Source organism: Cotesia glomerata, linkage group LG9 (assembly GCF_020080835.1).
Source record: "Cotesia glomerata isolate CgM1 linkage group LG9, MPM_Cglom_v2.3, whole genome shotgun sequence".
NCBI lineage: Eukaryota > Metazoa > Arthropoda > Insecta > Hymenoptera > Braconidae > Cotesia > Cotesia glomerata.
Window position 1 is genome coordinate 10751629 of NC_058166.1, and position 16941 is coordinate 10768569.

The 16941-nt window shown below is 31.4% G+C and overlaps 1 protein-coding gene across 2 annotated transcripts in view; it reads right to left on the minus strand.

Moving 5' to 3' along the window:
- Nucleotides 1-5156: 5156 nt before the first annotated feature.
- The window catches only part of LOC123271850 (homeobox protein Hmx), a 30584-nt gene continuing 18799 nt past the window's right edge, over nt 5157-16941 (minus strand). Inside the window, exon 3 of one of the 2 annotated variants that reach the window (XM_044738351.1) lies at nt 5157-6147. In XM_044738351.1, the coding sequence (XP_044594286.1) occupies nt 5348-6147 (800 nt within the window). In that variant the 3' untranslated portion in view covers nt 5157-5347. Of the gene's footprint in view, nt 6151-16941 lie in introns of both variants that reach the window. The other variant, XM_044738348.1, reaches the window with a different exon arrangement.

Consider the following 16941-nt stretch of genomic DNA (forward strand, 5'->3'; position numbering starts at 1 on the left):
GTTTGTGATAGCATCCAGTTAAAAAATATTGTGTAAAATCAACCCAATATCTGTGTTAAATACGATCGACACAAAATTTGTGTTGAAATTCAACGCACATTATGTTATTTTAAGACAAAAAATTTTTAACACAGATCGTATTTAACATAAATACACAATATTTTTTACTGTGCAGTAAAGTTAGTTATAAATGAAATGATATATAAAATATTTTCAGTATTTACAAAATTTTTTTTGTAAAAATATTATTTCACTCAACACCGAAAATATGAAAGAAAAATTGAGGATTTTATTAATTATTTTATTTCAATTGCGAAAAATATATATCTGATGAAGAAATTATACAAGAGATAAAATACAAATTTTCTTGATAGTAAAATATTCAACTGCTCATATTTTTAAAATTATACGTTTGAGCGATTCGAGCTATTTCTGTAGTAAATTAAATTACCTACCACTTTTTCTTTATGGTTTTTCGGTTAGACGAACTATTCTCTCAATATTTTTAAAAATATATGAAAAGATTCGAAAAAATCACTTTCAAAGCTAATAAAATTAATATGACTAGAAATAGAGTAATAATCTATTATTACAAAGTCTTTGTCTCTATTGTTACAAAGAATATTGTTACAAAGTCTTTTGGTTAGCATCAGATTTACTACAGACAATTATTTTATTTCAATTAACATACTTCTTATTAGAATACCTGACGATAAATACAATAAAAAAAATTTTCAAGTGCAGAATCACGATTAAGTTTAAATAATACATAACCGATAGTTACTATTAAATTTGATTTCTATGGACCACTCAGTAGTTATAAAGAATCAAGTTTTAAATAAAGATAATGAATGAAAATAAATTACAACAATTAAATTGACCTTGGAAAAATTTTTCGGGCTACCTTTAGAGTGCTGGATAAAAAATGGTTGACTCAAGTGAAATTATAGATGTAATAAAGTAAATTGTAGCTTGTTTTATAAGTTGTGACATGCATTTTTTGGAATTGAGATACGATCTGTTATCTGGAAGTTATTTAAAAATAAACTTGTTAAAGTATTTTACTTGTCCATATTTCCGAAACTTTAAATGCTGTAGAATAATTTTCAAAAAATGAAATTATTATTTTTAAAACTTCAAGATATTTATATATATATATATTTTACGATATTTAATTATCAATTTTCAATGTTATTTAAAAATTCTTGAAATTTTCATCCATGATCGAAAATTTTTTATATTTTTGAAACCAATTGATCGATTTGACTTTAAACTTGAATAGTCATTTATATTTTTGCAAATTTCAAAATTTTTTCCTCAGAAATTCTACATTTGAAAATTCTATAATGTAAGTTTTTAAAATTCTATACTGAAATTTCTATTTTTACTGAAGTTATTTTGTACTTCAGCGGATGGGTACCAAAAAATAAATGATCAATTACACTCCATAAAATTTGCATCAATATTTAAAACTTGTTCATCGTCGAAATGCAAATGAAAAAATTTATGCTACAAAAAATGAAACCTGGTAAACTCCCAACGGGCAATAGAGTCGGTGTCTAAAAAATGCCGAGGGTGTGCATCTAGAATCTGATGGTGCGTAAAATATATAAAGAGGAAAGTTTTGATTTGTTCTGATGGTGAAATGAAGAGGATGAATGAAGGATGAAATAAGGGTAAAAGCTCTGAAGATCATAGGCCAAAGAGCAGCGAAAGTGTGACATCTCTATACGTATACGTATGCACACCAAGATGATGATTGAAGTGCACTTAACTCACGTAATACGTGACACTCATCAACGAGTACAAGTATTGTCATACGGATGTGTTCCCTTGTGGTCTAGGGTCTGCGGTGTGCATAAAAACTAAAAATTCTTATCCAAACTCATGCACTCATAAACTTTTCTGTTATATGTGTGTAAGAGTGAAGAGTGGAGATGTGAGTTAAAGAACCCAAGAGGACATTGTATATAATATACAAATGACAACAAAAACGACGCAGAGATGCTCAGATGGATATGAAGATGGAGATGATGACGTTCACTCACTTATAAAACTCGTAACCGCTTCCGCCGGTGCACTCGTCTAGAAAATTTTTCACGGCAACCATTAGATACATCACGTACATCTCTTCAATGGAATATAACTCACCTTTTTTAACATTTTTTTCATCATTTGAGTGCAGTCGGCTGTGTAAGATGTTTTTGTGAGATTAAGAAAGCTTTTTCATACTAAATATACATTTTAAATCAAAAGCTCAAAAATTTGGCACAAAATGACTTACACCGATCTGCACTAACCTAATAATTGATGATAGATGAATACATCCATTGATACTCAAAATAGTTCATAAGATGTATAAATTTCGGATCAAAAGCATAAGCTTTAAATTCAATATTCTAACACATTAGTAACCGAATTAGCGAGAAAATCCGATATCCGATTCAGACTAGCGTATGTAACATTATGATCAATTATTTCGCTGTATCCATTGAGGAAAAGAAATATTATTGTCCAAAAAATATTTTCTTTTATTATAACAAATAAAAATACAAAAAGCTTTACTTGAATTAAGGGATCATTCTACTTTGGATGCACAAAAAATAACACTATTTTTGTTAATTTTTTTGAAGAATACTGTTGTGTTTATTAACATAATACTTGTTAGGCTCAAGAATGACATTCATAAACTACAAGAAAAAATATAAAATTTTATTAATTTTAGCCCCCTTTTCAGTGGAAAAATGCCAGGTAAACTGAAAATGAAATTTTAATTACATATTCTGTACACTTATTGCTATATTCCGTAGCGGAATTATTACAAAATTCATATTTTTAATACATGTTATTGCGAAGAATCACGTAAAAAAAATTAGGATGACGGTTGACTCTAAAGGCCATCCCTGCAACTTCCCGCTCATTTTGTACTTAAGCGCTCAAAGTTACACATTACGTTTTTGAGATCTTCGAGGTCAAAAATATAATTATTGTGTCATTTTGAGCTCTTTGAGCTCAAAACTTTACTAGCAGTTTAATAAAACATAATTTTTTGAATTTTCAAACGGCAATAATTTTTGAATGAATGAACTGATTTTCACGCGGTTGGCGGCATTCGACGCAGTTTTCAAAGCCTCATGAAGGATTATTAAGTTTAAATTGATCGAGCAAGTAATTTCGAAGTAATTCCGAAAAAACGCTTTTTTTCGGTTTTTTTTTCGACAACAATAACTCACGAACGAATCAACCGATTTTGACCGGGCTTGCGGTAATCGACGTGGTTTTTTTATCTTAAGAGCTGATTAGATTTTGGAATTGATCAGTAAAGCCATTTAAACGGAATTCCAAAAAAACCACATTCCAAAAAATTTTTTTTGTAGTTTTTTTGAGATTTCTCAAAATCTACTGATTTGAATCGATCCAAATGGTATTAAAAATCTAAGTTTAGTCAAGCCCTTTCGAATGGCGCCAACCGCGATGAAATCGGTCGAGTCGTTCAAAAGTTATGAGAGGTTTACATACGGCCACACACACACACACACACACACACATACGGACATCATCGCGAAAACATTCAGGGAAGCTTCCTAGGACCTCAAAACATCAAGATCTGATGAGAACTCGATTTTCGAAAAACGGGGTAAAACCAATAACTTCCCGATTTTTTAAAATTTTCAATTTTCTTAGCGGGAAGTTAAAAACGTATTTTTCTTTTTTTTTGACCGACATTTTTTTATTTTGGCATAAAAATGAATAATTTTGATATGGAACATAGTGATAAGTGCATATAATATATAGTTAAAATTTCATAAGAGTCGGCTCAGAAGTTTCTGAGATTTTTTCTACAGCTCACACCTACCTACTTTTTGTTTAACTGTCGTTTTTACACTAAACAAAGGGTTTAAATCAATAAAAATTCTTTTTTTGTAGTTTATGAATGTATTTTTTGAGCCTTAGAAGTCTTATTATATCAATAAACATATCAGTGTTCTTAAAAAAAATTTTAAAATAGCGTTATATTTCATGCATCCAAAGTATACTTTATTTTATAGAATAACCCCTTAAGTAAGGATCATTTTGATCAATTTTTTAGACTAGAAAATATATTCATAATGATTATTAATAATATGTGTTCTTGAGTCAAGAAAATATTTTTAATAGAAACATTTTTTTCTCTCAATGCTGAATTAATTTGATGCAGATCGTCTCAACATTAGTACACTGATAAAATAATTGACTTGACTCAAGAGCCAAACTCTTGAACCAAGAATTCCATTTTGAAGAAAATGATTTTCTTGAGTCAAAAGAATAAATTCTTGACTCAAGAAAATTTTCTTAGACCAAGAATAATTTCTTAGCTCAAGAATTTATTTTCTTGACTTAAGAAAATCATTTTCATCAAAATGGAATTCTTGGTTCAAGAGTTTGGCTCTTGAGTTGTCAATTTTTTTATCAGTGTACTTTCTTATATTTTTACAGGTTAATTTTTAGGTTTACACGAAACGATTAAGCCAATTTGCGAAAAAGGCATTATTTTTTTCTTTTCACTACCCTAAGATATATTTTTTGATATATTTGCCTACGTTAACATGTGTATTTTTTTATGAGGGTTAAGGCAATGAAACTATTAATATACACCAATAAAATATTTAATTTTTTTCAAGAAACAAATTCTTAATCCTAAAAGATTATTTTAAATCATTCGATTATCTTGAATCGAGTTTAAAAATTCTTAAAATATAATACTGTTTTTAGTCTAAATAAATTTTATTCGGTTCAAGATCTTTCATGTTTCTTTCAAGACGAAAAAATTCTTTAAAATAATCTTTTTATTGTTCAAGTTTTGCTTCTCTTGATGAATTTGTCTATCCGTGTACTTTTTGACTTACGACTTAAATCTTACAATTAGTGAATAAATTTATCAAAACATAATTTCTCAGACACGTACATCATCGATGATTTATTTTTTGTTGTTTTAATTTAAATTAAATAATAATAATAACATCATAGGACAATCTGGGCGAGTACGAATCAATTATTATTTATAAAGCGGTGCGATTTAAAATCAAATAATATCATTTCCGCTATATAATAATATTATCATAATCATAAAATCTTCATTTTTTACAATATATAATATCATCATCATTATAATTACTTTATATATAATATATATATAATTATTATTAATATCAATTAGAACTATTATTACAGTTATAAGATCGTCCATGATATTTAGTGAATATTATCACGGTGCAGCGAGGAATCGCGGAAACTGATGGTGATGATGACTTTGATGAGGATCCAATCTCACCATCAATCCGGAGTGATAGGATGAATTAAGGATGGGTTATTGCGACGACTGGACCTGAGAATTGGGCGGTGGAGGTGGCGGTGGTGGAGGCTGAGGATGCACCTGATGAGGTAGCAATGTGTGGGCCTGAACGTGAGGCGGCGGTGGATGGTGATGATGATGGTGATGCTGGTGATGAGCCGCTACTGCTGCGTGTGGGGAGTAGAATATTGATGGTGCTGTGGTGCAGGGAACACAGGAAGTTCCAACACCAACGCCAACACTAACACCAACAGAATGAGGTCCGCTAGTGGCCGTCAAAGGGTTCGTAGCGTTGGGAGCCTGTCCAACGGAAGAAGAGGTCGCTACTGTGTTATTTGTAGCGCTGGCCTCATGATACAAAATGGGTACGCGAACCAGCCGCTGTGCCGCGTGTGCCATGCTGGAGGCCTCTATTTCTGCAGCTAATTGACGCTTCCACTTGTTCCGCCGGTTCTGGAACCAGATCTTTACCTGGGTCTCTGTTAACCGCAACGAGGCGGCCAATGAGGCGCGCTCTGAAGAAGAAAGGTATCGCTTCATCTCGAAGGTTGTTTCTAGTTGAAACACTTGCGATCTGGAGAACACGGTTCGCGTTTTCTTCTTACGTTTCACGTTTGAATCCTGTCCGTTTACGTTCTGTCCCCCTGAACTTCCGCCTGCTGTTATCGAACCGTGGTGGCCGGAGGAACCTGGAGATTCGCCGTCGTCGCCGTCCATTCCGTCGTCGACATCTCCTAAGTCTTCGTGGACTTCGTCTCCCGTGGATGGACTTCGACCTCGGTGCAGTCGATCGTCTGACGGATTGTCATCGTCATCTTCTGAAAGAATGATAATTAGTGAGTGAGTTTTAGTACTTTTGAAATTGATTTCTCAGGAAATATTTTTAATCTACTAAAAAAAAATTACGAATTAAAAAAAAATGGCTACTTTTTCCGATAAGCATATTGAAAAAGAGACGTTTCTTTTCAAAAGTTTTTATTTCCAAGTATACTTTTCTAAAAAATATAAAAAAATGAAAATCGAGTTTTCATCAGATCTCGACGGTTTGAGATTCGAGGAAGCTTCCCTGACTATTCCCGCGATGGTGTCTGTATGTCTGTATACATGTATGTGTGTGTGTATGGATGTATGTAAACCTCTAATAACTTTTGAACGGCTTGACCGATTTGATCGCGGTTGGCACCATTCGAAAGGGTTTGAACAAACTTAGATTTTCATTTTAATTTGGACCGATTAGGACTAATAGATTTCGAGAAATCTAAAAAAAACTACGAAAAATTATTTGTTTTTACAGACTTCCAATAGATGTTCATAATTCTTAAATTTAAATTCAATCAAATTTTTCCTTTAATTTAACAATAAAAAGAAATTTTGAACAAAATATTTTTTTTGAATCAAGTAGTTTTTTTTTTCATTGACAAAAATATTAAAAAGTTGGTGACAAAGTCCGATTAAACTTTTTTATTCCCAGCAAATAAAGTTGTCTTTGGTTCTCGAGACGAGTTGGCATTTCACGTGGGAAGGGAACACTGTTAACGCTTTGCTTATTCGTGTGTGGTAGAAGGTAGAGATAGAATGAGGTTGGTTTCCTCACAAAACCGCTACGTGGCCAACAGGAGGGTGTGATTAAAATTTTCGAATGGGGTGTGTTCTGGGTATTCACCGTGGTTTATTCTTTATCTCTTTTGGACTCTTTTGGATGGTATTCCCATTCTATTCTATTCACATCGAACATTTACGGTGTAGAGTTTAGAGTGTGTTCCATCACTGTTCCGAGTCTCCACTGGTATCTCCTCTATGTCCGTGTTTAGTTATGTTGGACTGGTGGTTGTTGTGCGTGCGGGACTAAACGCTTGGGATGGCGATGATAGAACGAGGGCGGCGATGGAAGAGGGTGCTGAGTAGAGGAGACCTAGAGGGAAGCTATATGTAAAGCCGGAACGGAATTCAGCACAGTCTTCTATACATAATATTTTATATATATATATATATATATATATATATATATATATATATATATATATATATATACATTGTATATTATAGATGGGTGTGAGGGTGTGTGCTTGTGCATGTGAAGCACAAAGTATGAGAGACAGAATTGAGACGATATACCCGGGAGTACAATGCTTTAATGCAAGACTATCACTATATAGCATAAATATACGGCTTCCACGGCTTCCGCTACGACAAACCAACGTCGATCGCCTTACACTCGTCGATCGTTTTGCTATTGCCACCTCTGCGAGTACACAGTACTTATACTTATAGCGTCAAACTATCCCCAACGGTTTATCGCCATTTTGCCTTGTTAATGTTTGCAAAGTCCCACTATGTAGATGCTTATTTGTTGTCAATACACACAAGTGATAAAAGACATTTCAAAGGATTTGTTATGTTATAATTTAGAACATTATAAAAAAAAAATAACTTTGTTCATTCGAAATTGCCATTCGATGTATTTTATGTTAATGAAAATACTCTTTTTGTTATTAAATTGAACACTGAATAAAAAACTACTCGATTCAAAAGAAATGTTGATACAAAAAAATTATTTTGAAGAGAATGGGTTGTCTAGATTTAAGAATTGCTCATCTTGAATGGATTTTCGGTTGGAGAAAATTGATGTAAAAAGATTAAAAATGTATTATCTTTGTGAGATACAATCACATTCTACATCCAAAAACACTATTCTCCAAAACTAACAACAATTTCGTTATCCTCAAAGAATTTTATGTTCTTGGTTCAAGAACAAGTTTTTTCATTCAAGATACCAAAACAATAATGTTAAAAAAAAAGTATTTGACTTAAAGCTATTTTGAAATGTGTTTGAGACTTATTTTGACTATATAAAAATAGAAAATTGATAAAGAAATAAATTGGTTCAAGAGAAAAAATTTTGAATCAAGAACTTTAGGAAGAGTTTGATAATCTTGAATCAAAAATTTACTTGTACCAAGAATAATTTCTTAATTCAATAATTTTTTTACTTAATCCAGAATGATTAAACTCTTTAAAGTGATATTCTTCCTCCTTGATTTTTGTTTTAAATCATCTCAATTTTTTTCCGGTGTAATAATCGTAGGTTTCTTTGTACTCTTAGTGCGTAACTAAAAGATCAGGGTTCGATTTCCTATTCAGGCTCTCCGAATTATTTTTTCCGATACCAAAAATACCCACTGAGTAGGACACCATTTTCCTTTGATCTTTTTATCCAAAATTTCCTCTTAAATTGCACTGATAGAAGGATTTATTTGTATTAAATAATATTTGTTAATAGTTAACAAATCATTTATTAGAGACCACTTTTTAGTATTAAACAAATATTTCTTAGTATTTAAAATGATTTGTTTGTATTTAATAAATCTTTTTAAATACTAAGAAATATTTGTTAAGGACTAACAAATGGCTTCAAATAAATAATTTGTTAAGTATTAACAAATCTTTTTAACTATAAACAAATCCTTCTATCAGTGTGCTATTAAAAATCGCCAACCCAATTTCAAAAAGAATATTTTCCTTGAATCAAGTAGTTTTTTAATTTCAGTATACATTTTTGATAATAAACTTTATTTAACCCCTGATAGGCAAATATTTAAACGTTATTCCTTTAACAACAATGAGAGTAAAATGAACTAGTACAATTTACAAATATAAATAATGCTGTGAAGCGGGAAAGAATAGGAGTTACGGTAATTATTACGTGAAGCGTTCTACATTCACGTAACAGGATATTGGTAGGAAAGGATTGAGAAAGGAATGTGGAGAGGATCATCTTAATGTGAGTTTATAGAATATGCGAGAAAAAATTATTAGATAGCTCGGACTGGGATTCGAACCCAGAACCTTCCAAAGACATGTCGGCTACTCTACCATTTGAGCTATCCAGTCTATACTAAATTTCCTTTCGCTTATTCTATATACAATAAGCCACACCGTCCATCTTACGGCAAGCCTTTATTCAATAAAGGCAAAGAAATTTTTTTGTTTTTTAATGAAAGCGCAAATAATTCTGGATAAGATAGATATAATTTTGAAATAATTTAATAATATAAAAATAACATTTAATATGAACAAAGTCTGCAAAGTTCTAATAAAGTTAAATATTAGAGGTAGGTACTTTTTTGCCCGATTTGCCTGTCAAGGCTTAAACCATAATAAGTCATCAATAAGTTCAATTTTATAACTAGGGCTAATTGAGTTATATTCAAGCTATTAAAGTCTAAATACTATCAACATATTGAAAATTTTCACATAAATCAATTGTAAGCTTTTTAAATTAACGAAAGTTTAATGTAACCCAAATATTCCGACTCAAGAAGTAATTTTTTTTTTTAATGTATTATTGATAAATAATTACAGATTTTTTCGATATTGCCTCATTATTCACTACTAATGAAAAATCGATTGAATTACTTTGAAACTGCAGTTTATGCGGTAAGTAATAAATTAAAAGTTATTAAAGTTATCAAAATATAGTAACGGACAGAAATTCCAAAACTCTGAAATATATATCTCTATACATGCGCATATATGACTCTAGAAATCAAAGTGTCTTTTATCGTAGATCATCTTCATTACTATTATAAAGAGTGTAAGAACCTATATTTACAGAACGTAGTTGGTACGAGATCTAAGCTGTTAGTCCTTCCCAAAATCAATGAAACAATTAGCTACAAAAATGCACATTATGTAGCTTTCAAAATATAATCAATAACCTAACAATATGAAAACTTTATGTGTGTTCTAAAAAATTGTTAATTTAAATAAGAAGTGTAGTAATTGGACAAAAACTAATAATTATAAGCTACAATTAAGAATAAGATATATTTATAATTCTGTTTTCGGCAGCTTAATTTACGATGCACTATATTATTAATATGTAAGTCTAATTTATGTATAACTGTTATCTACAATGTACTGGTTCTAAGTACAGATGCAATTGCACCTTTTTAGAATTTTTTTTTTTTAAGAAAAAAAATGTTATATGAAAAATTATATTTATTATTTGTGTCTCAGTTTGCATGCGAAACGCCATACCAGTTCGTCCAGAAAATCAGAGAAAACCGAGTACCGAACTCGTACATATATAATACAAATATATATAAATATGTATTTAAATATGTATATATATATGTGTGTATATGTATATATATATATATATATATATATATATATATATATATATATATATATATATATATATATATATATATATATATATATATATATATATATATATATATATATATATACAACCCGAGGATATGTCTCGAGTCACAAAACGGAGATTTATATTTCAAGAGGCCACCCCTATACTAAAAAGTGCACGAACTGGAGGTTACAGTTTACTAAAGTAAAGGGGTTCACTCGACGTGGTAGATTAAATTTTAGTGTAAGTAAAGAGAGAGCAGACTTTTAGCTCGTTTGATGGTATTAATTTGATGGTTATCTATTGACTGGCACTGTTATATTGTGTCGACAGTGAATGAGTGAATGAGATGAGTCAATTTTTGGGATGGTCTATCCAGCGAATACTGACAGAGGGGACACCAGATGGCCTTGGCCAATGCCTATCGCCTAAATTAGCGGTTTATTACTTTTGACAACTAAGATTTTATGATAAAAATTCAATTGACCTTCTATCTGTTGTGTTAAATTACATTTAGCTTGTGCCCATCTTCCAATTCGGCTAATTGCGCCTTTGTTTTAGATAAACTCTCATGATAATGATGCCTTTGTTTAATGACATTTGCTAATGCGTGAACGAAATTACTAATCGCGGGTGGTAAATTTTTCGATGCTATCTAATTTATAGCGGTTACATATGTTGACAAATTATTTACCCGAAACATGTGATCCAATAATTTTAGTTTGACAACATTTGTAATAGTTAATGTTTTTGTGATAGATAAATATTGCATATTAATGTTCGTGTATTTTAAATAATTTCATCGTCATGTTTTGCTGCAAAGTTTAGTATCATTTTTGCTCTATAATCCCTGGCCACATCTATAATCTATAATACAGTACACTGAGAGGAAAAATTGAAATTGAGAAACAAGAGCACTCTTGTTACAAAAATTTAAATTCTTGGAAATTTCCAACAATTTCCTTCACTAAGCTGAAAAAATCTCATTTTTCTTGTAGTATTTTTTTTAACTTCCCGCTAAGAAAATCGAAGATTTTCAAAAATCGGGAAGTTATTGTTTTCACCCCGTTTTGCAAAAATCGAGTTTTCATCGAATCGCGACGTTTCGAGATCCTAGGAAGCTTCCCTGACTATTCCCGCGATGGTGTGTGTGTGTGTGTGTGTGTGTGTGTGTGTGTGTGTGTGTGTGTGTGTGTGTGTGTGTGTGTGGATATATGTAAACCTCTCATAACTTTTGAACGGCTTGACCGATTTGATCGCGGTTGGTGCCATTCGAAAGGGCTTGACTGAACTTAGATTTTGAATATACCTTGGAACGATTCGGTCCGGTAGATTTTGAGAAATCGCAAAAAAACTACAAAAAAAATTAGGACGACAGCAGTTTAATAAAACACTATTTTTAAACCGCAATAACTTTTGAATGAATGAACCGATTTTCACGCGGTTGGCAGCATTCGACGCAGTTTTTAAAGCCTCATAAAGAATCTTAGAGTATGAATTGTTCGAACAAGGAATTTCGGAGTGATTCCGAAAAAACACTTTTTTCGGTTTTCTTTCGACAACGATAACTCACGAACGAATCAATCGATTTTGACCGGACTGACGGCAATCCACGTGGTTTTTTGATGTTAAGCTGATTAATTTTTCAAATCGATCGATAAAGCCGTTGAAAAGTTATTCCAAAAAAACCACATTTGAAAAAATTTTTTTTTTTAGTTTTTTTTTAGATTTCTCAAAATCTACTGGTCCGAATCGGTCCAAAGTATATTTAAAATCTAAGTTTGGTCAAACCCTTTCGAATGGCGCCAACCGCGATGAAATCGGTCGAGCCGTTCAAAAGTTATAAAAGGGTTACATACATACACACACACACACACACACACGGACATCATCGCGAAAACATTAAGGGAAGCTTCCTAGGACCTCAAAACGTCGAGATCTGATGAAAACTCGATTTTTGAAAAACGGGGTAAAACCACAAACTTCCCGATTTTTGAAAATCTTCGATTTTCTTAGCAAGTTAAAAATTTTTTCAAATGTGGTTTTTTTGGTATAACTTTTAAACGGCTTTACCGATCAATTCCAAAAACTAATCAGCTCTTAATATCAAAAAACCACGTCGATCGCCGCTAGTCCAGTTAAAATCGGTTGATTCGTTCGTGAGTTATCGTTGACGAAAGAAAACCAAAAAAAGTGTTTTTTCGGAATTACTCCGAAAGTTTTTGTTCTATCAATTGGAACTTGAAAATTCGTCATGAAGCTTAAAAAACTGTGTTGAATGCCACCAACCGCGTGAAAATCGGTCTATTCATTCAAAAGTTATTGCGATTTGAAAATTAAAAAAATAGTGTTTTATCAAACGTTTATCAAACTTTTAAGCTCGAAGAGCTCAAAAGCATACAAAAGCTATTTTTCTGAGCTCGGAGAACTCAAAATAACACACAAATTGTATTTATAGGGTAGAAGGGGGTCAATTGAACAACGGGGCAATTGAACCACTCGACTTAAAAAATCGAAAAAATTGAAAAAACGCTTCATGCTCTTAGAATTAGATTCTAATATGTTAAACTCGGATATGATCAAAATTTGAAATCATTGCGATTAATAAATTTTGAAAAATTGAGATTATCTTATTTTTAGGCATGTAAACTGTTTTTTTCGGCTGGTGACAAATTGTTTGATAATATTTCAATTTTTGAATTAATTGATAAAATTTTAATCGTAGTAGTTGTATATACTTATACTTTATAATCCTCAACTTTGTTCATAGTGATATAATAGTTTATTTATTTATTATTTACTATTAATTGTTATAAAATTATATGGGGTAAATTGAAACAACAGTCCCGGGCACGATTGAACCATACGGAGAAGCATGGAACATGCGCGCGTATCTTGACTACGTGAAAAATACTCAGGGAAATAACCTAACAATCTGATGAACAGAATTTATAATGAAAATTATTTTTAAATTGATTTTTAATTTATTTAATATAATATCTGTGCATTAAAAATGTGCAATGTTCAATTGACCCCAAGCAGTGGTTCAATTGCCCCCGAGCGGGGGGTCAATTGAACCATTCGACGCGTTTGGATAAATTAATAATTTTTAAAAATTCACGTTGTTTATTGACTAATTTATGTGTTGATAATAATAGTAGACTTAATAAGCTACCATTCCAAGAAAAAAAAAATTATTTTTTAGTTTTAATTCGAATAGTAAAAAATTACAAAACTTTTTTTGGTTCAATTGACCCCCTTCTCCCCTAAGCTCGAAGGGCTCAAAAACGTCATAAGTGCAATTTCAAGCGTTTAGGTATAGAATTGGCGGAAAGTTGCAGGGATGGCCTTCAGGGTCAACCGTTTTCCTAATTTTTAACTTCCTGCTAAGAAAATTGAAAATTTTCAAAAATCGGGAAGTTATTGTTTTCACCCCGTTTTTCGAAAATCGAGTTTTCATCAGATCTCGACGTTTTGAGGTCCTAGGAAGCTTCCCTGACTATTCCCGCGATGGTGTCTGTATGTCTGTATGTATGTGTGTGTGTGTGTGTGTGTGTGTGTGTGTGTGTGTGTGTGTGTGTGTGTGTGTGTGTGTGTGTGTGTGTGTTCGTGTGTGTGTATTTGTGTGTGTATGTAAACCTCTCATAACTTTTGAACGGCTTGACCGATTTGATCGCGGTTGGTGCCATTTGAAAGGGTTCGACTCAACTTAGATTTTGAATATGAGTTGGACCGATTCGGACCTATAGATTTTGAGAAATCTTAAAAAAACTGCGAAAATAAATTTTTTCAAATGTGTTTGTTTTTTTAATAATCTTCAAACTGCTTGACCGATCAATTTCAAAAACGAATCAGCTTTCAACATCAAAAAACCTCGTTGATCGCCACCAAGCTGGTCAAAATCGGTTGATTCGTTCGTAAGTTATCATTGATGAAAGAAATCGAAAAAAAGTTTTTTTTTCGAATTACACCGAAATTTCCGGTCTGATCAATTTATCTTTGAAAATACATCATAGAATTTGAAAAACTGCATCGAATGCCGCAAATCGCGTGAAAATCGGTTTATTCATTCAAAATTTATTGCGGTTTGAAAACTAAAAAAATAGTGTTTTATTAAATTCGTATCAGACTTTTGAGCTCGGAGAGCTCAAAACTACACGAAAATTATATTTTTGAGCTCGAAGAGCTCAAAAACATGATAAGTGCAATTTTGAGCGCTTAATTACGAAAGTAGTGGGAAGTTACAGGGATGGCCTTCAGGTTGACCCTGAAGGTCAACCGTTTTCCTAATTTTTTTTTTATAAAATAAGGTTTTTTTCATACAGAAAGAAACAATTTGAATGAAAGTCTAAAAGTATTTCATTGTAGACTTAAAGCTTTTAATGACAAAAAAGTGATTTTTTCAGCTGAAAAAGAAAAGTTTTAAATATTTCCAAAAATTTTAATTCTTGAAACAAAAATGTTCTTTCTTCTGAAAAGTAATTTTTTCTCTTAGTGTCGAACCTTAATAACATAAGGACTTATATTACTGTCTAAATTTTTGTGTTCCCTTCCTATTTAAGCCTAAGACTTATATAACTTGAACGAATAATTTAAACGTTAATCGCCTGCAGCAAGAAGCAAAAGAATTTCCTGAACCAATTATGATTAATTGACATTAAAAAAAATTTCTTACTGGATTTTAGACAAACGAAAATTTTTATTTTAACCTTTTTTATAGACTGTTCAATCCCCTACAAAAAATGCCTTAATCGTCGGAACAAAGTGATTCGTTGTCGGGTTGTTTATTTACTTATTTATTTCTTTTGAAAAAACCCAACAGCCCAGAGGTCAATAAGAGGGTCACTTAGTTGATGCACTGATAAAAAAAATGGATTTGACTCAAGAGCCAAACTCTTGAACCAAGAATTCCATTTTGAAGAAAATTATTTTCTTGAGTCAAGAGAATAAATTCTTGACTCAAGAAAATCGTCTTAGACCAAGAATAATTTCTTAGCTCAAGAATTTATTCTCTTGACTCAAGAATATCATTTTCTTCAAAATGGTATTCTTGGTTCAAGAGTTTAGCTCTTGAGTCAATTCAATTTTTTTATCAGTGTGTAAATTTGTTACAGTAAGTTCGTTAAATTAATTCATAGACAGAAAATAAATTAACTTGATTCAAGAGAAAAACTTTCGAACCAAGAAAATAATTTTGAAGAGTTTAATTGTTTTGAATAAAGACGAAAAATTCTTAAATAAAGGAAAATTTACTTAAGATAGTTGTCATGGTACAATTGTCGACAAATTAGAGATTATACGCGCCGCAAAAGCATATGAGCTTGTAGCTAAGTAATCCAAAATTTTTACTCAACACTGTCCCCTTGGAGACGCAACCCATACAATAGTTTCTGTCCGACTCCATAGAGAAATACTTTTTCATAAATTGTTGAACTTTAATCCGTTGTTTATAAATAATTAGACGGTCAAAAATTTTGTACGACTCATGATGCAAAGCATCAGAGAGTGCTTTACGATCGAAAAATTTTTTTCGTCTCATTTTGGCAACTATTTTTATTATTATGCCCTTGTTAGTTCACGGAATCAAGATATTTTGCATACTATTGTCAAGATAATTTAATTGAGATTAATTCCATACTTTTCAAAAATTTAATAAGTGCAATAGAAACGGAAAAAAACATCAAAATAGTTAAAAAAATTTTCCTGTCCGTTATGTATGAAACCCTGAAAACACTGTAACTTGCGAAAAAACCCATTGATTGAGTCAAATTTTTTTTTGAAAAATTCTTTGAAAGAATTGTAGGTCACCGAATGCGAATGGCTAGGTAACTTAGAGTCGTTTATTTGCAATTAATAAAATTAAAAAGCAAAAGGACTGTATATATATATTGAGTACATTCATCTCACTAGAGGCGCGTGCGCATTATCATCCTATTTCAGCTGTTTGATATTTTTTTTTCACATTTGCTTTATTCTATTATTATTGCACGACTTATGATACGAAGCATCAGAGAGTGCTTTACGATCGAAAAACTTTTCACAATTAAATGAGCATTATGAGTCGTGCACTTTTGGATTTTCCAAATTTTTTTTGTATTTTTTTTAAACTCACAACAAATAGATTAAATGACTGTCAGTTTTTTGAAAGTTTCTGACAGTTAGTTTTTTTTTTTTATATCTAAGAAACTGATACAGAACTGCAGAGAGCATATGCAATCAATGTTAGATATCCAATTTTTAATTGAATTCATCTCAGATTATAGGCGGTCAATCGACTTCAAAGTTTTAGGGTAATTGTATCATCATGTCCTTGATAAGTATACAAAAATTTAGAATTTTCTGACAGTATGCCTTATCCACTACAACTACCTTAAAACAAGAAAAATTTTCTAGTTTAAGAATTTTTTTACTCAAATCAAGAAGATGAAGTCCTTCATAATTATTAACTTGATTCAAG